Genomic DNA, 21,995 nt, shown 5'->3' with positions numbered 1-21,995 from the left:
AAATAAATAAATAAATGATAACATTTTGTTACTGTAAAAAAATAACGTTATAGTGAGAAATGTCAGATTAAGTTGTGTTTTTGACTCATTAGCAGATTTTTTGACTTCTAGTTGTCATGTGTGAAAACGTTGTACCATTCTCTATATTTCTATATTTGTTTTTCAAAAAATTATTATTTAACTAAACTTATACATGACATGTTTATAGGTCTATTAACTGCCAATTACATGTTTTGTTTATTTAATATACATATATATTAAATATACATTATATATACATTATATATACATTATATAATACATTATATATAATGTATATATATATATATATATATATATATATATATATATATATATATATATATATATATATATATATATAAGGGTGTTCTTCACAAACAATACATGAAAGCAAGTCAGAAAATGTATACATAAGTTTCATAATATTAACCTTTAGCTTTCATTGCATAATTGTTCATACAGTGACCGTGAATTTTGCTAAGATTCTGTTTAAGATCCTGGTTTGTGACAGGTTTGTAAAAAACAACAACAACAACAACAAAACAATACACAAGTTAAAAAACAGAATTAATATAGCATGTTAATGCAAATTTACACTTCAACAACAAACTCAGTCGTTTGTTTTTGCAATGTCAATTGTCTTTCAGTGGATTAGAACAGTTGCCAGTCCAGGGTAACACATCATATCTTCTGCTGTCTGGTTCTTTGTAAACTGCAATGAAATACAGTTTGCAGGCAGTTCAATGTAGCCAATAAAAACAATTACTGTAAATAAAAAAATTAAAAAATAAAAATAAAAAAGGTTTTTGCCTTGGTGGTTAACATTATACAGCTTCCTGGGTTTCAATCTGTTTAATTGTTTATCCCACACTTCAATGCAGCTCAAATAATTTGTAACAAATTTTATTTTTTCTTAAATCCCCCCTTTCATTTATCCATCTCTTTACATTGGTTTCTTTATGATTTATAGGCTATGAAATCGTGACATTAAAAAAAAAAAAAAAGATAATGAAGCTTAGTGTGTTTATGTCGGTTACATATTTACGACAGTAGGTGGCGCAAAGCACGTGTGTTATGAAATCTGTATTTAGCGATTCAAAGAATCGGTTCTTTAAAATCATTCATAAACGTGTGAACGATGAACGCTTCATTCACTTAAAATATTCGCTCAAATTGTTTTATAATTATTATAATCTCTAGGTAATAATAATAAGGTTTAAAGAAATATGAGCATAATTTATTTATTTGTTTATTTTTTAAAAAGCCATGACTACAACATGTATTTTGAAATGGGGAAATTGCCCTGGCGCTAAAGTCCCTCCCATTTGGGGTTAGCTCCGGCCTCTGTCTATACCCCAAGGTTCTTGTGTTGCATTGTGGGATTTTTTTTAGTCCACGATCATTCCAGTGTCCTGATTCTTTACACCTCTTATAATGAAATCAGAGTCCGGACGCTGCTCTTTAGGAAAATCTCCACAGACTCCTGCTGCTACTGTCTCAAAGGTAAAGTTTACCCATGTGTCTGATTTTCTCTTTTAGTTTTAAAACTCTGAGAACTTATTTATAATTAAGTAACCTTTACAACACTATATACAACAGGCAGAAGACTTCAGGTCAGGACTCACACTTTATGTGGTCTTCAGATTATTAATAAAGGAACTGATTTCATTGCATGTTTCTCTTGTAAATTCTGAAACATTTAGCAGATTAGCAAACCAAAAGACATTAGACGGAAATGTGTAACACTTGTTAGATAGTGTCGTGAATTCTTCTTCAGCAAAAAGGTCTCTAAGAGTCTCGGGGTCTTGATGTGAAAAGATAGACTTTATTATTCACACAACAAAGCCGTGCTGGTCTGCAGATCAACTCCCTTACTTATCAGTTTGAGTGGAAACATCCGCATACACCTTAGCTGGACTGATCCTGTATCTCAGGGATGGTGGAAACCCAGAAAGGTCGGAGGGAGTGCCGAGAACCTCAACCAAGAGGGCCAAATCCGCAGAGAGGTGTGCAAGCTAAATGCGAGTATTCATGTCAAAGCCCAAATCTTGAAGGGGACGGAGAAGGAGTTGATGTTCAGCTGTAGAAAGAAACAAAGAAGAGCTGGTCCGGTGAATGATTTAGTAAACAAAAGAAGCATAAACACACATAAACATAGGGGTGTGAATGAAAATAGAGTTAGGGACTGGATTACAGAATTCACAGAAACCAGGAGATAATGGGAGAAAAAAAACACACTTCTATTGACATAATGGCTTTGGAACTAACCCACAACGCAGAGATATTGTTGTCGGGGAAAACAACCAGGGGTGGGAACTAAGAAAGAAGGACTGTATAAATAGGGGAGCCTCATTTCTGGGGTTTTTAGATCACTCTTGGAATGTCTCAACTGTGTGGATCTCGTGTGGTGGAATGATAAATTTGGACCCTTGCTTTTCCTCACTCACTGGTTCTTTGTGTTTTCTTTCTTATTCGATGAGCTGTTGAATGTAAGTACACAATTCTATGATAAGTTCTAATAGTGTTAAGATAGTGGACTAAAATTGGTTCCACACCTCCATACATGCTTTTACACAATTCTAAAACACTCATCTCATCAGGTGGGTTTATATATTTATTTATTCAGTCCATTAATTAATTTATTCACCAACATTAATTCATTCTAAGACTTGGGCCCCTTGCCTTACATTGTACGGCCAGCTCTCTTTTTAAATTGTTGGAAATTATGTAGGAAAGTTATGTAGAAATTTAGAGTAATGAAATATAAAAAAATTAAACCTCATCTGACATGGAAAAAAACCCCAGCTGAAATTCAGTGTTAAAGTGAACAGATTTGTGCATTCTATGTGTGTGTGTAAGTCGGGGGAGTGGTGGGGCCCCTGGCATGGGAAGGGAGTGTGTACATGAGAGGCCATGAGTACACCGCACAGGTTCGGAAGAAATTCACCCACCCATGACTCACCCACAGAAGAGAGATGTTGGTGTAATGCCTTCACTTATATGAACGCAGATTATAACAACTGCAATAATTTGCTGGCTATGTACATAAATGAGTCAATTTCCATCCCTCCATCCATTTGTCTATCTGTCCATATTTAATAAATAAGGAGTAAACACAATGGTAGAAAAACATGTTGGCCCTTTAGTGCAATGACACAAATGGTGACGTTCGCAGAAGGAGAAATAGACCAAAAAAAGATAATGGGTAATCCACGGCTGCATTAAGTGGAAAAACTTGTGGCCCATTAGAAATAATGGGAGATTATGTAACTGGGATATGTGTGGAAGATTGTGGTAAGGACACACCCAAAAGGGAATTGTGTATGATTGATTAAAACTAGATATGGTGCCATGACGGAATGTATATAAAGAGAATTTGAACCGAAGGTACTTTGGTGCAAGCTACATTTTCATGTGGCATGTGTCCCTGGGACCAGTTCTGTTTGTTTACTGACTGCTAAATAAACCATCTGAATGCAGTATTTGGGAGTTCTGCTGTGTTATTTCTCCCAAGAACAAATCAGATAGCTTAATTAAGTTTTTAGTTTAAATTTGTGAGTTAGCAGGGCCAGTGTAGATTGAAGAGGCAAAAATATACTGCAAAATAAAGATAACATTCCAGAAAGTTTATATTTGGACTGATTAACAGTTGGTTAAACTCTTTAAGCATCATTGATTGTAACTTGTTGATAATCTTTCACGCCTTATACTTTGTTATACATGAGTGAATTATACTTTGATTAAAATATTCCATAATAGATGTGGGTTAAAATTGGGTCTTATTAAGGTTTTGTTCAGAAGACTTTGTTTTTGGGGTGGAACAGAATATTTATGAACATATTTATAGTTTTGTAGAAAATAACAAAAATACACAATATTGTTCCAATGTTTGGCATCAGTGTTATTTCAGATACATCTATAAATGACTGCAATATGATTCTAATGTTAAAGACTTGGGTTTCCTAACATTTCCTAACAATATTTGTAAATATTTGATTATATCTTTTCATGTGACAACACTGAAGAAATGACACTTTGCTACAATGTAAAGTAGTGAGTGTACAGCTTGTGTAACAGTGTAAATTTGCTGTCCCCTCAAAATAACTCAACACACAGCCAGTAATGTCTAAACCGCTGGCAACAAAAGTGAGTACACCCCTAAGTGAAAATGTCCAAATTGGGCCCAAAGTGTCAATATTTTTGTGGCCACCATTATTTTCCAGCACTGCCTTAACCCTCTTGGGCATGGAGTTCACCAGAGCTTCACAAGTTGCCACTGGAGTCTGTTGTAAATAATTTGGTATGCCAATTAAAGAAAGGAAGGAAATAACCACAGGACGCAAAGGGTAAGAGGTATCACCACATTTATTGGGAATAAGGGGGGCTGGTTGGAGAGTAAGAGGGACTGTTAGGAGAATAAGAGGGAGAAAAAGGCGGATGGTGGGGAGTGTGCCCTGGAGAGGGAATTGGGCTCAGTGGATCATCAGAATAGGCAGTGCTGGGGGAATCTATTGCCTCATAGTCATCGGCAGAAAACAGAGGAGTATTGACAACGGGACCAGTCTGAGTAGAAGCATCAACAAGGGTAGCAGCTGGGCTCAACCGATACCGTAGAGGAGGAGGGAAAGTGGAAGTCGTAGAGGGCGTGCGTAGGACATCAACTAAAAGAGCGAGGTCCGCAAATAAGTGGGACAGCTGGTATCTAGTGTTGAGATCAAAGCCCTCCAGTCCCTCCAGTGCAGCGAAAAGGAAACCAAATCCTGCGTTGTGAGCTGCATATTAGGAAACATAGAGAGGCATGTAAGAAAAGGGAAATTCACCATGTGCACCTGGTTACTAACAGCTAAAATGACATACAGTATTAAGCAGCCAATGGACCACCAAAAAAGGAAGGGAATGAGACAAAAGCAGGGAGCTATCTATAGGTCTACAACACACACACACACACACACACACACACACACACACACACACACACACACTCACATAGCCAGAAGCTGAGATGTATGAAAGATAAAGCCAGAGAAAAGGAGAGGTAAAACACACAAGTCACAGATAAATAGGTAATATAACACACTTACCCATGATTCAAATGATTAAATTCTATATCCAAAAGACAGCAGTAGAGATCCTCTCTGTATAACGGCCAGAAACCAAATGTTGAACGAAACGGGAAGCATGGTTTTAAAAAACCCAAACTGGGTTTTCTTCCACTCCTCCATGGCGACATCACGGAGCTGGTGGATGTTAGAGACCTTGTGCTCCTCCACCTTCCGTTTGAGGATGCCTCACAGATGCTCAATAGGGTTTAGTCCATCACCTTCACCCTCAGCTTCAGCAAAATTTGAAAGGGGAAAAAAAAAGCTCAGTGAAATGAATCATTTTTGACTGCAAGAGTTACAAAAAAAGTCAGCAAAATCCTGTAGGGACTGATTGATATAACACAAACCTAATGACCACCATACAAGTCCCCAGGGATGCAATGTAATGGGATTTTAAGAAACATGTATGTGCTATGAGCTATAACTTCACACCCACATGATAGTCAGATTTATTTGAACAGTGAAAGTGTGTAGATTACAAAAATACTGTAATCTGTTGTATTTGGAAACTAAGGATGCACCGAATGTCCGGCAACCGAAATTATACGGCCGAAAATAGCAACAAAAAAAAGCCTGTTCGGGTGAATAAGCAAAAAGGCCAAGAATTTTAATTTCACTGCATCCCTATTGGAAACAAAGTTCCATCTTAATTTTCCAGAGTCAAAACGCATTCAGTGCTTCAGCTTGAAAAAACATTGACGCCCAGAGCAAGGTCATCTTTGTATGGCCAGTATCTAAATTGTATAAACAGATTACAGTATTGTATTACAGCATTGTAGGAGACGTTTCCAAAAACAATCCCACAAATACATGGGAACAAAATCTAAAATTATTTAAGCATCTTGTATAATTTTATGTTTTCCAGATGTACCACTGCTCAGATTGTGGGAAGAGTTTTACTAAGAGTGGTGATCTCCAACGGCATGAGCGCATCCACACGGGAGAGAAGCCATATTACTGCTCACAGTGTGGGAAGAGTTTTACTCGTCAGAGTCATCTCCAAATACACCAGCGCATTCACACAGGAGAGAAGCCGTATCACTGTGGACAGTGTGGGAAGAGTTTTAGTCAAGAGAGTAATCTCCAGCAGCACAAACGCATTCACACAGGAGAGAAGCCGTATCACTGTGGACAGTGTGGGAAGAGTTTTACTAGTCAGAATAGTCTCCAAATACACGAGCGCATTCACACAGGCGTAAAGCCGTATCACTGTGGACAGTGTGGGAAGAGTTTTACTCTCCAGGGTAATCTCAAACGTCACCAGCGCATTCACACAGGAGAGAAGCCGTATCACTGCTCTCAGTGTGGGAAGAGTTTTAGTCAAGAGAGTAATCTCCAGCAGCACAAACGCATTCACACAGGAGAGAAGCCGTATCACTGTAGACAGTGTGGGAAGAGTTTTACTAGTCAGAATAGTCTCCAAATACACCAGCACATTCACACAGGAGAGAAGCTGGATCACTGTGGACAGTGTGGGAAGAGTTTTACTAGTCAGAATAGTCTCCAAATACACCAGCGCATTCACACAGTGGTAAAGCCGTATCACTGTGGACAGTGTGGGAAGAGTTTTACTAGTCAGAATAGTCTCCAAATACACCAGCGTATTCACACAGGAGAGAGGCCATATCACTGTGGACAGTGTGGGAAGAGTTTTACTAGTCAGAATAGTCTCCAAATACACGAGCACATTCACACAGGCGTAAAGCCGTATCACTGCTCGCAGTGTGGGAAGAGTTTTAGTCGAAAGAGTCATCTCCAGCAGCACGAGCGTATTCACACAGGAGAGAAGCCTCATCACTGTGGACAGTGTGGGAAAAGTTTTAGTTGTCTGAGTAGTCTCAACCTTCATCAGCTCATTCACACAGGAGTAAAGCCGTATCACTGCTCGCAGTGTGGGAAGAGTTTTAGTCAAAAGAGAAGTCTCCAGCAGCACGAGCGTATTCACACAGGAGAGAGGCCGTATCACTGCCCCCAGTGTGGGAAGAGTTTTACTTGTCAGAGTACTCTCAAAGTACACCAGCGCATTCACACAGGCGTAAAGCCGTATCACTGTGGACAGTGTGGGAAGAGTTTTAGTCAAGAGAGTTATGTTCAAACACATCAGCGCATTCACACAGGAGAGAAGCCATATCACTGTGAACAGTGTGATAAGAGTTTTATTTGTCTGAGTATTTTGAACAGTCACCAGCGCATTCACACAGGAGTAAAGCCGTACCACTGCTCGCAGTGTGGGAAGAGTTTTATTCGAAAGAGTACTCTCCGGCAGCACGAGCGCATTCACACAGGAGAGAAGCCGTATCACTGCTCGCAGTGTGAGAAGAATTTTAGTCAAAAGAGTACTCTCCGGCAGCACGAGCGCATTCACACAGGAGAGAAGCTGGATCACTGTGGACAGTGTGGGAAGAGTTTTACTAGTCAGAAAAGTCTCCAAATACACCAGCGCATTCACACAGGAGTAAAGCCGTATCACTGTGGACAGTGTGGGAAGAGTTTTACTAGTCAGAATAGTCTCCAAATACACCAGCGTATTCACACAGGAGAGAGGCCATATCACTGTGGACAGTGTGGGAAGAGTTTTACTAGTCAGAATAGTCTCCAAATACACGAGCACATTCACACAGGCGTAAAGCCGTATCACTGTGGACAGTGTGGGAAGAGTTTTAGTCGCCAGGGTACTCTCAATTGTCACCAGCGCATTCACACAGGAGAGAAGCTGTATCACTGCTCGCAGTGTGGGAAGAGTTTTAGTCGAAAGAGTCATCTCCAGCAGCACGAGCGTATTCACACAGGAGAGAAGCCTCATCACTGTGGACAGTGTGGGAAAAGTTTTAGTTGTCTGAGTAGTCTCAACCTTCATCAGCTCATTCACACAGGAGTAAAGCCGTATCACTGCTCGCAGTGTGGGAAGAGTTTTAGTCAAAAGAGAAGTCTCCAGCAGCACGAGCGTATTCACACAGGAGAGAGGCCGTATCACTGCCCCCAGTGTGGGAAGAGTTTTACTTGTCAGAGTACTCTCAAAGTACACCAGCGCATTCACACAGGCGTAAAGCCGTATCACTGTGGACAGTGTGGGAAGAGTTTTAGTCAAGAGAGTTATGTTCAAACACATCAGCGCATTCACACAGGAGAGAAGCCATATCACTGTGAACAGTGTGATAAGAGTTTTATTTGTCTGAGTATTTTGAACAGTCACCAGCGCATTCACACAGGAGTAAAGCCGTACCACTGCTCGCAGTGTGGGAAGAGTTTTATTCGAAAGAGTACTCTCCGGCAGCACGAGCGCATTCACACAGGAGAGAAGCCGTATCACTGCTCGCAGTGTGAGAAGAATTTTAGTCAAAAGAGTACTCTCCGGCAGCACGAGCGCATTCACACAGGAGAGAAGCTGGATCACTGTGGACAGTGTGGGAAGAGTTTTACTAGTCAGAAAAGTCTCCAAATACACCAGCGCATTCACACAGGAGTAAAGCCGTATCACTGTGGACAGTGTGGGAAGAGTTTTACTAGTCAGAATAGTCTCCAAATACACCAGCGCATTCACACAGGAGTAAAGCCGTATCACTGTGGACAGTGTGGGAAGAGTTTTACTCTCCAGGGTACTCTCAAACTTCACCAGCGCATTCACATAGGAGAGTAGCCGTATTACTGTTCTACATTCTTAATGATGGCTTGACCTTTGCAGACCATATCTCAGCAACTGCAAGGTCCTGTAGGTTCATCCTTTACAACATCAAGAAAATCCGACCCTACCTCACCAAACAGGCTACACAGATATTAGTCCAGGCTCTTATCTCTAAATTGGACTACTGCAACTCACTGCTTTCAGGCCTCTCAGCCAGCTCCATCAAACCCCTTGAGATGACTCAGAATGCTGCAGCGCGCCTCGTCTTCAACCAGTCCAAGAGAACCCATGTCACACCCCTCTTCATCTCCCTCCACTGGCTTCCTGTAGCTGCCCACATCAAGTTCAAGGCCTTGATGCTCACCTACAAGACCTTGTCAGGAACAGCGCCCCCTACCTCAACTCTCTCCTGAAGGCCTACGTCCCCTCTCAATCTGCGATCGATTAGCGACCGACGTTTAGCAGTTCCAACTCAGCGTGGTGCAAGGTGCCTTTCCAAAACCTTCACACTAACTGTTCCTCAGTGGTGGAATGCACTTCCAATCTCAATCCGGACCGCAGAATCTCTCACCATCTTCAAAAAACAATTAAATACGCACTTCTTCAATGAACACCTAACAAACTCATAAAAAAATAAAATAAAAATGCACTTACACCTCTACTCTGCACTTTGTTTCTTCTGGAATTCAATTAATATATCTCATATGGTAGCACTTATTGTATTGTTCTCTGCTTGATATCGCTTTGCTTGTATCTTTCTCATTTGTAAGTTGCTTTGGATAAAAGTGTCTGCTAAGTGAATAAATGTAAAATGTACTGTGGACAGTGTGGGAAGAGTTTTAAGGAGGCTACATGTGCTGTAACATAAAGCCATCAGATCTCGACATGTGGATGTCAAATTAAGATGCATGTTTTTAATTTTCATTTTTTGAAGTGCGGTAAAGAGACATTCTGGCATAAAACCATTATATTATTTGCCATAGACTGTAGTATTCTGTAGCACTGACCTTTATTGCTTACTCTGGGTTTGATCAGAATTCATGATTCTATTTTGTTTTCCTGCTTTTCTGCAAATGCTACACTACCAAGCTTGGAATACACATTTACCCGGTGAGAATGCCCACTTTAATCGACCAATCCAGACCTCTGAGGGAGACGCATGACTCTGACATCTCCCTCTAACATGAGCAAACATCACCATAACACAGAGGCATTGTCTCATAAATATAACAACAGTTTTAAATAGGATTTTAAAGTTCCTACATCAGGAGGAAACATAGTATTAATCTTCTTTCTCTTATTATTATTATTATTATTATTATTATTATTATTATATTTATTATTATAATTTTTTTTCTCCTTATTTCCTTCAAGTGCCCAATAACTCACGGTCTGAACGTTAAAAAGTTTTGAAATTTGGCACATTGATACTACCCCAGCTAACAGTTAAGTTGTGAAGATGTGATCAGACCATATTCATACAATGACGTGCCAGACTATTTTCCAGTGATGTAACTTTGTGATTCCTGTATTTGTTGTGCCGACGTTATAGTTCTATGTTGTTGGAACAAAGTGTGTATGTTTCATTGACCAAACTGGTATGTTGTAAAGAAGTAACCATACCGGACCATATTAGTCACAGTGACATACCAAATATCATTCCAGGCATGTAGCCTTGTGATTCCCATATTCATTGTGGTGACGTTATAGCTTGTGGTATGTTTCTAGAATATAGTGAGTAGGTCCCAACGACCATGGTCAAGATCTTATAATTTAATCCTTTCAAATCCTTTCTCAGTGTTGGAAATAAAATAGACATGAAATAAACATGAGGGAGACCTAGTATGAGTAGTTTGTAATTTTATTGACAATTCACTGGACTGACGTTCACCTAAGACAAAACACACACAGATAAGCAATTGCGCAGGGGCATAACAATACATGTATTTGATTAGTGTGGCAGGCCCCAGAGTGTAGGTGGAGTATGTCTGCATGCTGGCAGAAGGTCAACTAAGAGACACACACACACATAGGCCTGGTGTATATGCAGAAAACAGAAATTATTCTGTTTCATGAAAAAAAAACTATTATAGGGTAATCCACATGCAAGCCCTATGAAAAAGAAATGCAGAACAAACATAAAACTTACTCCTAATCTAGAGATGGTATGTTTGAAAGTGTGGAGAATCCTTTCTCAGTAAAAATCCAGTCAGGAGTGACAAAGAAAAAGTCAGGTTAGTTTTAAAGAGTGAAACAAGACAAACTATAAGGAGCCAAGCTGCACCTGTGTGATAAGGGTCTCTGGGAACTGCGAACAAGGTCACTCAACAGTGCCAATTGGCATACATAATGGTGTTTTGCGGACAGTTATCTCTAAACATATTGGTGTCTGGGTCATCCCGACCCTAAGAAAACCGTATCACCCATGGGACGTCTCAACTGTGTGGATCTCATGCAACAATAAACTTGGACCCTTGCCTCTCTGCACTCATGGGCCTGATGTCTTCTTTGTCCTTTAAACTGGTTAATATATGTGAGTATCTGTTTCTATGTTAAATATTAATTGTCTTTGATATTGATATTAAATATTAATTCGTCTAATATTCAAAAATTGATGCAGCAGCCGCCTCACAAGTCTCTCGGTTGTGCGCAAATTAACAAAACAGGGCATTTAATTATAAAATTAATTTTGAAAGACAAAAAAACAACACATTCCACACCTAGAGTGACATTAAAATTTACAAGTGGAAAATTTTCTGATGAAGAGATTTATAACGCTTACCTTTTCCTCATCGTCCATCTGTCTGTTGGAAATCAACGGTTACTGGCAAAATTAGGTGTATGCGCAGTACTCCAGTTTAAAATTCAAACAGAAGTCTTGTGCCTTCATTAAAAAATCTCATATTCACAAATATATATTATTACGAATAATCTCCATTTACTAAGCAAGATGTTTGGTAGTTGTTATAAATTGCCCTTTTGCTATTCGCAATTGATGCATGACAAATAATACTAAAAGATAAAGAAAATCCGACTTTTTTAAAAACGTTTTGCTTAAGTAAAATGTTTGATACGTTTAGAATATTTTATAGTTATAGTAGCAGAAATGAATTCAAAATAATGTTGAAGTAGCTTTGTAGAAGCACAAAGTAATTCTCGAAAATTCTCACTGACTTTGGATTTTTCTCTAAAATGATTATTTGTGGAAAACCACAAAAATGAACATCTGCCACTGATCCAAATGCATCAAAATGTTGTATCTGTGAGATACATTTCTCTAGCATGTCAATTTTAATAGTCCGCACTCTTGAGGAGGAATCCGCCATTTGCTGCTTACAGCTATATTTTTATTTATTACTGAAATTTCTATTACTTTAATAGTTGAACTCAACAGACTGGACACACAGTGAGCAGAGACAGTCTCATAGATCTCTCTGATGATTGACAGCATAACACTGGGGTCCAATCTGTAGAGGTTACAAACACATCTATAAATAAATTTAACTATAAATATTATTCTTCTGTTAAATCAATACAGGTGCGACAGTTATTTTTATTTATTCATTTTCTTTCTACAAGGTTTACTAATGATTCATTTTTCTCAAAATGAGCCTAAAAGTATTAAGTAAGCATGTTATTTGTTCCACATTGAAGATTTGTCCATTAGATAATGTTAAGATCTAGCTTTATTTGATAAAGTTAGTAGTGTATCTTATCATCAATATTGTTTACTTATGTCATTATTGGTGCATTAATATGTGGTACATTTCTATTCCAGACAATACACATATAGTAAAAGGTGTCTTTGAAAGCATGTGTACCTTCTCACATGATGTTGACTATTAAAGATGATCAGACAGCCATAAGAGTTGCTTCATCTTGAATCAGGCTCACATTACTCAAACCGGTGTTCATGTGGATGTGACTTCATCTATTCTTTTACATAGCTTTGAGTCTTTGGAACTTAACACAGACTCTGAAAAATCCAGGCAAAATTCACTATACATTAGTATTTCTGTTCAAAATAATAATTAGATTCAGTTCAGGAAGGATGCTAATGAGTTATGTACAGTAGGTATCTAATACTGTCTAATAATGCATTATTCAAATGTAAGCAGATAAACATTTTAGATGTAACCCACCTACATTATATATATAAAAAAAAAAAAACTCTAGGTTAAAAACAACCGAAATTGGGTTATCTTTAGCCCAACAGCTGGGCAAATATTATACAAAATGTATTTTGGGCTAAACAAACCCATCAAGTTGGGTTGTTAATTTTAACCAAGCAATTGGGTTGTTTATCAACCCAAATGATGGTATCATTTTTACAGAAGATTCTTATCATGTTACTGTGATCATGGATGGCATTGTGGGATCACTGAAATGTACTTTTGTTTCTGGACAAGACTGTCCTTAATTAACTTGGCCTTTTTGTGCATCTGGGTCTAATCTTGGTTCTTTATATTTTCTTTACTGTGTTCTTTTATTTCTATTTATATATAAAATAAATAACAATGATGTAATTTCTTGGCAGAGCTCTAATCAGAAGAGGAGGGCAGGAGTTCTATAAGGCCTAACTTATTTCATGAGGGAGAATCCAAGCAACTTTATTTATTTATTTTTACATATGTGAAATAAGAGGGTAAATATTGTTTTTATTTATTTATCTCAGTAGCAGTATTTTTCCCCCTAGTGTGTAGAAGTACAATGAATGATGTCCTCTTGGTCTTTTCTCTCTGTATTTTCTTGTCCCCTTAGCCAACTGATGTGGAAGTCATAAGGGAGTTAAGGTTGGCATCCTGAAGCTGAACGTATGCTTCACTTTTTACGTGTACACTAGGAACAGTGTACAGTATGTGTAACTATAATGTTGCCATCAGCAGAGTATGCACGTACTGTACGCACACCGCCCAGTTTTTCTAACTGTGCGTACTTTGTGCACGCAGGTTGCACATGCGCATTTAATTCTTTTGCACTATTTAGTTGTTCCACATGGTGGCAACAGTGACCCAAGGCCGTTGACTCTCAAATTAGTTGAAGGAAAAAATGGAATAAACGGAAAAAGACAGAAATGACTGCAGGTTATAAAGTACCTGCATGTGTATAATTCTAGCCTTAAAGTGTTTGGCTTAACGGATTTGGAGATGGGTGTTAATTGTGGTGAGATTGCCCAAGCATTGTTCGTGTTGTTGTGATTCTTCTTGGTTGGCATCCTTCACACCAAAAGCACTGCTTTACTGCTCTGCACTGACTTTTGTAGGCCAGGAAGAGTAGTGCAAGTTGTCATAATGCACATGTGTTGACCGCCTGTACACTCGCCCAGGTCAAATGGATCGTGAGGCTATCAGATACCAGAGGCTTGACTGAGAGTGAGGATACCAGACATGATGGTTACTTCCCAGCTGATGACCTGAATGTTGCTGTGATACTGGAAGGGGAGATTGCTGTTTCAGAGCTAAAATATGTTCATAATGCTCTTCCTATACTGCTTGGACTACTCTATGTTCTGAATATTGACCGGAAGGAGCTGCACAGGAAGGATCTACTCGAGTTGATACTAACTTTTTTTTCGTATTTTTTTTTTAAAATCAATCATTAAACCTACCACTCCTCACTATTATAATGTATGAACATATCGCTGAGGCTATTTTTCAGAACATTGCGATATCACTAGTTTTCATCAAATATCACGAACATCCGATACCAGCTTGTAGACTGTTACCATCGTTCTAGCTGGCTACTGCTAGTCTTGTTTACATTTCTTCCCACTCATCCACTGCTGCTCACAATGGTGAATGTCTGATGTTGGTCTACCTTTGGGTGCAGGTGAGGATGCATTCGAGTTGTACATGTTGGAGTTGGAGTTGGAGACCTTGGAGAAGCAGATCTGTGACCTGCTAGAAAAGTAGGCCCAGCTGCGCAAGCAGAGAGCCCTGCTTGAGACATCTCCCACTGACGTTCACAAGTACAAGGTAAGCTTACAGCTTGGTACAATAACTCCCCCACCTCTACCCTGTGTGTTTCTCTGCACAGGGGCCATGCACCCAGGAACCTGGATGCACCAGCAGCGGAAGGCGCGGGCCAGACCCCGGGAGAGGACCTCTCCCCCAGTCTTCTAATTCTCCACCAGGAACTTCTTCACTCATCTCCGCGAGACCAAACCTAATGCCGTGATCATCGGAGACTCCATTGTTCAGAATGTCTGCGTCACTTCAACCCACTGTTTTTCTAGTGCTGGTGTTCTCGATGATGCTGTGCAGGTACCCGTGATCCTGAAGGATGACGAGAGCATTGGAGCTGTTGTGCTGCATGTGGTGGTGAACGACATCAGGCTGCAGCAGACTGAAATCCTGAAGTGGTTTCAACAAGGTAACCACTCGTCAACAAGGCGACCTCAGGGCCCCAGCTGCTGAGGAAACCACCCCACTGTCCTGTGCCACTGAGGAAGTGGTTCTGCTGTCTCGTCCCGCCGAGGAAGCTGTCCCACTGTCCGGTCCCGCAGAGGATGTCTCTCCGCGTTCCAGCACCGCAGAGGACATCTCTCCGAGATCCAGCCCCAAAGAGGACGTCTCTCAGAGAAGAAGCGAAAGTTGTTTAAGATTAACAAATGGATGTCAGGGTGATATACAGAACATCATATCATTTTCAGCAGAAGAGGGAACTGAGACAGCCCACATTTCCACTTACTCAAAACTCTGGTTTTGTGCCACCTATAAAACGTTAGTGACAGTCAGTCCCCTCTCCATTTGATTTCAATAAACAGAATCAAGCATAAATGTTTCATTATAATGTCTTCAGACAAGATGTTTATTTGTGACATTCCAAACTAGTATGAGCAGGATTAAAGTATCATGGGCAATGTGTACGGGTGGGATTGGGGGATTAAGTGAGTGTCTGGTGTATGAGTGGATGTGGGGGGTATTAGTGAGTGAGTGGTGAGGAAAGTGTGGTGGCATGAGTGGGTTTGTGGGGTATGTGTAGATGTATGGTTGTGGGAGGTTTAGTGAATGTATGTTGATGAGGAGGGGGGCAGTAATTATAGGTGTGTCACACAGTGCAGATCTTAGGTGTAGTGTAAGTTGCTCTGTTTCTTTCTGACATTCAGTGTGTTCTCTCTTCTCACTGCCCACAACACCCCACCCGCCACTCTAATGACACACACACGCACGCACGCACGCGCGCACACACGCACACATTCAGATGTCTGCTACTGTAATTAACCATGTTTTTTTTTTCCATTGAAACATCCCAATTCAAACTTGCCAGGAGTGGACAAGGCATACTGGGGGTTAGTGTTAAATCTGGGGGTTAGTGTTAAGTATCAGTCAGTCCAGCATTTTTTATATGCATCTCTAAAATTGTCTGCTGAATGGGAGTCAAAGAAAAATAAACTTATAGGTATAGGACTACAGGGGTGAAAAAGAGATATAAAATGAAAAGTTTAAGCGGGGTAGGCAAGTTACAATTTAAGTTAATTGAAAATAAAATGTAAGAATTCATTACATTTGACAGAATCACATTAAACAGAAATAGACAAAATGATGGATGGGGTTAGTTCTGAAATTACTTCACATTCACATGTGATACTAATGTTGTTATTTATTATTATATAAAGACTATGTCTGTTTCACTTGTGATTTGTGTACAAGTCTATTGAATACTGAATTTTTTTAAATAAAAAAAGCTGACTATATTTGGTCAAACAATTTATGGTGAATATATTTGTTCAGACAATATTTTAATCTGGTATGATTCACAGCATGCTACAGATTATATGTTCTAATTTATTTGTGCATCCAGTTTAATCATTTTGTTGTAGAATTTTTCCGATATAATTTAGATTATGAACAACTGAATTAAGTAGTTATGCTATGCTACCAAGCCTGCCTGACTACCCCTGTAATTAACCTTATCTGTAGATAGAACTAATAAAACAATCTAATTAGTAAATAGACAAGTTGAACACCAGCTTGATGGGGGAAAAAAGCTGACCATCATTTAAAACCATCTGAACACCAACGTGGCCAGGCTGGTAGACCTGCTTAAACCAGGTACATCCAGCTTAAACCAGCAAAAACCAGTCTAGGGTGGCGTTAGGGTTTTTTTTTTCTCTCAAGTTTTTATATCAAGAAGGGACAATGTTTGGTGAGTGGAATCCAGTTCAGCTAACAAAATCGATAGACAAACTACTGGGTAAGGTCAAAAGTGCTAAAATATTGAGAAGTGGATCGCTATTGATTATTTGTAGAAATAAAGTCCAGCAAGGGAAAGCCATGCAACTGAATAAAATAGATGGCAAGAGAGTTAGATTTTCGTTGATTGGGTATAAAAAATGGGTTCGTGGAGTCATCTCAGGGATACCTACAGGTGTTACAGAGGAACAAATAAAAAAATAATGTTTCGGGGCAAAAGTACTAGAAGTAAAATGTCTTAAAATAACTAGAAATGGTGAGAAATGCAACAGCCTGCTGTTAATACTACACTCAGTGTAGTATTAAGACTGTTCAATATGGTATGGAATACAGGAAACATCCCACTAGTATGGAAACAGGCAGTTATAGTGCCAATACTCACACCTGGCAAAGACCTGTCAGATCCTGCAAGCTATAGACCCATAGCATTAATGTCACAGTTAGGGAGAACTATAGAGGTGATGATTACTGATAGATTAGACCATTACATAAAAAGTAAAGATCTTTTCTCATTGCATCAGTCAGGATTTCGTAAAGGGAGGGGGACGATGGATTCTGTATTATGCCTAGAGTCAGAAGTTAGGAAAGCCCAAACTAACAAAGAAAATGTAATTGCTGTATTTTTTTGATGTTGAAAAAGCATATGGTATGCTTTGGAAGGATGGACTTCTATTTAAGCTAGGCAAATTAGGAATAAATGGTAAGATGTATAATTGGGTATTAGACTTGCGGAACAGAAGAACAATAGAAGTTAGAGTAGGTGCAGAATATTCAAATAGATATGTAGTGGAAAATTGTACCCTGCAAGGCAGAGTATGTAGCCCAATACTGTTTAATATTATGATTAATGACATATTTGATCAGGTTGGAGGAAATATAGGTAAGTCGCTTTATGCGGATGATGGGGTAATATGGGTTAGGGGTTGAAATGTAGAATATTTAAGAAATAAAATGCAATATGCAATAGGGAAAGTAGAACAGTGGGCAAATGAATGGGGATTTAAACTATTAATTTCAAAACCACAAGGTATATATTTTTCTAAACTACACACACTGCAATACACAAGAGACGGTAAAACACATTCTGTTCGACTGCAAAAGATATGAGCAGGAAAGAACTGGACTAGAGATGCAAATTGGAAAGAAAAACATGACACTAAAGAACTTGCTGGGGGGAAAAAATCTGTAAAAATGTACCGTCCCCTAATGAACTATGTAAAAAATAGTGGGATAAGTGAAAGACTTTAGTAACCTAGTATGAATAAGTAGTATATAGTGTTTTTTCCCCTGCTAATCTGCTGCCCACACTCCAGTTCAGTAGGTGGCGGTAATGCACCTTCAGTTGGTTTGCCAACCGCCATTAAAACAAGAAGAAAAAGAACGAAGAAAGAAGCTCTCTTTCTCCACACGGGTTTCGGATATCTGATACTCTGCGTAACATCACTAAAGGTGAGTTCATCTGAAACTTACCACCTAAGCTGCTCGGTTAACAGGTTAGTGGAGATTCTGGAGTCATGAATCTCTGTATTATTCTTCCAGGGTCCTGATTCTTTACACCTCTTATAATGAAATCAGAGTCCAGACGCCGCTCTTTAGGAAAATCTCCACAGACTCATGCTGCTACTGGCTCAGAGGTAAAGTTTAGTCATGTGTCTGATTTCTCTTTTAGCTTTTAAACTCTGAGAACTTATTTATAATTAAGTAACGTTTACAACACTATATACAATAAGCAGAAGACTTCAGGTCAGGACTTACACTTTATGTGGTCTTCAGATTATTAATAAAGGAACTGATTTCATTGCATGTTTCTGCTGTAAATTCTGAAACAATTAGCAGATTAGAAAACCAAAAGACATTAGACGGAAATGTGTAACACTGTTAGATAGTGTCATGGATTCTTCTTCAGCAAAGAACTCTCTAAGAGCATTGGGGATTTGATGTGAAAAGATAGACTATATTATTTGCACAACAAAGCCACGCTGGTCTGCAGATCAACTCCCTTACTTATCCTCGATACATGCTTTTATACAATTCTAAAACACTCATCTCATCAGGCGGGGTTTATTTATGTATTTATTCAGTCCATTAATTTATTTATTCACCACCATTAATTAATTAATTCTAAGGCTTGGGCCTCTGTTCTTACATTGTTTTTTTATGGTGGTGTGGTACAACCAGCTCTCTTTTTAAATAAAGGTTATATTCCAGAAATATTACATTTGTTCCCATCATGAACAGGTACCAGTATACTGATTAACATTTGGTCATCATCTTTAAGCATAAGCTTTAATGGATTAAATCATTTCATTGATTATAACTTGTTGATGATCTTTCACAACTTATACTTTGGTTATACATGAGTGAGTTATACTTTAATTAAAATACTCAGTAATAGATGTGGTTGAAAATAGGGTCTTATTAAGGTTTTGTTCAGAAGACTTTGTTTTTGTGGTGGAACAGAATATTTATGCACATGTTTATAGTTTTGTAGAAATTAACAAAAATACACCATATTGTTCCAATGTTTGGTGTCAGTGTTGTTTCAGATACATCTATAAAATGATTGCAATATGATTCTAATGTTAAAGACTTAGGTTTCCAAACAATCTATATATATTTATATATGTATGAGCCTACATCATATTTCATTAAAAAAAATCCCAACAAATGCCTGTTATGATTGTGAGAAACATGAATCTTTTTCCTGGCTTTGGTTTTCTCACAAATGCAGCTGGGTAACGTCCTCTTCCAAACCAACAGATGGTGCTATTGGTTAATTTTTACTAGTCTCTCGAGCGAAGCATTACAACACGCATTGCATTACATTACACCCGGGATACAACCATCAAAATGAGAGGGGAACAGGTGAGGTTCTTTATCAGTTAATGACTAATGAAACCTTTCCTTTTTTGTGTGTAAAAATGTTATTTCTACATCTAGACAACCAGCCACATTACCATTACAAATGCTGGGTATATTTTCTCAAAGATTTTTAGAATGGATTGTATTCATTTGTGAAATATGATGTAGGTTAATATTTTTATGTATATATGTTTGTGAAACACAGGACATTTTTGTTACACCTCTGCGTTTTCTGTAAAATTCCAGTCTGTATTTGCTTATCGCTTTGTTTGAGGGTCGAGTTTTCCTTTGCAAAGCAGATTGTGTTTGTTTGCAAAATGGTAGATTTATTTGTTTTGTATTGGCACAAATTTATGTCCATAATGTGAGCTGTAGGACCAGAGTGCTGTAAACTTTCTGCCACTTATGGATAATATCCACAATTTCAGACAAGAGTGCTGAATGGATGCCATTTATTCCAGTCCATTTTACTTCCACAGACAAAAACAAAAGAATAATGTGTGAGTCAGCAGATTAAAAAAATCAGATTACCCCCCCCCCCCCCCCCCCTTTGCATTTGTGAAATGCAAGACATTTTCACTAATTATCCAGTTATCTGCAAAAGAAACAATCCAGGTTGCATTGCAAATGTATTTATTTTTTTGGGTGGGGGAACTCAGCCTGGTTTTGGCATTAGTAAAATTGGACTGCAATCAATTGAATTACGTGACAAATCTAAAATTACAAAGCTGTTACAGCCATTAAAGGTGGGTGATTGTGTGGCCAAGCCGTATTACAGTATTGTAGGAGACGTTTCCAAAAACAATTCCATACATACATGGGAACAAAATCTTAAATTATTTAAGCATCTTGTATAATTTTGTTTTCCAGATGTACCAATGCTCAGATTGTGGGAAGAGTTTTACTAAGAATGGTGATCTCCAAAAGCACGAGTGTATCCACACAGGGGAGAAGCCATATCACTGTGGACAGTGTGAGAGGAGTTTTACTTGCCAGAGTAATCTCCAACGGCATGAGCGCATCCACACGGGAGAGAAGCCATATTACTGCTCACAGTGTGGGAAGAGTTTTACTCGTCAGAGTACTCTCCGAATACACCAGCGCATTCACACAGGAGAGAAGCCGTATCACTGTGGACAGTGTGGGAAGAGCTTTATTTGTGGGACTACTCTCAAATGTCACCAACGTATTCACACAGGAGAGAAGCCATATTACTGCCCCCAGTGTGGGAAGAGTTTTACTCGTCAGAGTAATCTCCGAATACACCAGCGCAGTCACACAGGAGAGAAGCCGTATCACTGTGGACAGTGTGAGAAGAGTTTTACTTCCCAGAGAAATCTCCAAATACATCAGCGCAATCACACGGGAGAGAAGCCGTATCACTGTGTACAGTGTAGGAAGAGTTTTACTTGCCAGAGTACTCTCCAAATACACCAGCGCATTCACACAGGAGAGAAGCCATATCAATGTGGACAGTGTGGGAAGAGTTTTAGTCAAGAGATTCATCTTCAGACACATCAGCGCATTCACACAGGAGAGAAGCCGTATCACTGTGGACAGTGTGGGAAGAGTTTTAGTCAAGAGAGTAATCTCCAGCAGCACAAACGCATTCACACAGGAGAGAAGCCGTATCACTGTGGACAGTGTGGGAAAAGTTTTCGTGACCAGAGTACCTTCCGCAGACACCAGCAAAGTCATACAGGACAGAAGCTGTACCTCTGTGGACAATGTGGACGGAGCTATACTCATTCAAGTTCTTTAAGGACACACAAGTGCTCTAACATAAAGCCGTCAGATCTTGACGTGAATTTTTTCAAAGGGAGGTCAAAGGACATTCGGACAAAACTATAACATTATATTACTTGTCATGGACTGTAGTATTCTGCTGCATGGGACTTTCTTGCTGGGTTTTTAGAAGGATTCATGATTTTATGTTTTCCTGTTTTCCCCCGAAACACTAATACCAAGCATGGAATACACATATTTAACCAGTGGGAATGCCCACTTTAATCAACCAATCCAGACCTCTGAGTGAGACACACGTCTCTGACATCTCCCTCTAACATGAGCAAACATCACCATAACAGAGGCATTGTATCATAAATATAGCAACCTTTTTTTTTTTTTTTTTTTTTTTTTTTTTTTTTTTTTTTTTTTTTAATAAATGCGAGCTAGTTGTTTTCTAAAATGTCA

At 38.9% G+C, this 21,995-nt stretch overlaps 1 protein-coding gene across 1 annotated transcript; it reads left to right on the top strand.

Annotated features, from left to right (window-relative positions):
* The first annotated feature begins 1,402 nt into the window (after positions 1-1,402).
* LOC108273031 (zinc finger protein 850) lies at positions 1,403-21,948 on the top strand. The gene is made up of 4 exons (XM_053683991.1): positions 1,403-1,524; positions 5,989-8,756; positions 14,650-14,653; positions 20,673-21,948. Exons 1-4 carry the CDS (start codon positions 1,456-1,458, stop codon positions 21,651-21,653), a joined length of 3,822 nt encoding a protein of 1,273 aa, XP_053539966.1. The 5' UTR covers positions 1,403-1,455; the 3' UTR covers positions 21,654-21,948.
* The last annotated feature ends 47 nt before the right edge of the window (positions 21,949-21,995 follow it).

The sequence above is a fragment of the Ictalurus punctatus genome, chromosome 12 (assembly GCF_001660625.3).
Source record: "Ictalurus punctatus breed USDA103 chromosome 12, Coco_2.0, whole genome shotgun sequence".
Lineage (NCBI taxonomy): Eukaryota > Metazoa > Chordata > Actinopteri > Siluriformes > Ictaluridae > Ictalurus > Ictalurus punctatus.
Note: the sequence above shows the minus strand (reverse complement) of the source record. Positions and strands in the feature narration are given on the sequence as shown.

What these genes read in the sequence shown, in the direction of transcription:
- LOC108273031 (XM_053683991.1), top strand. Translation starts at nt 1,456, where the DNA reads ATGAAATCAGAGTCCGGACGCTGCTCTTTAGGAAAATCTCCACAGACT. An exon ending in CTGCTGCTACTGTCTCAAAG is followed by an intron (nt 1,525 to 5,988) that starts GTAAAGTTTACC and finishes TATGTTTTCCAG; the next exon opens with ATGTACCACTGCTCAGATTG.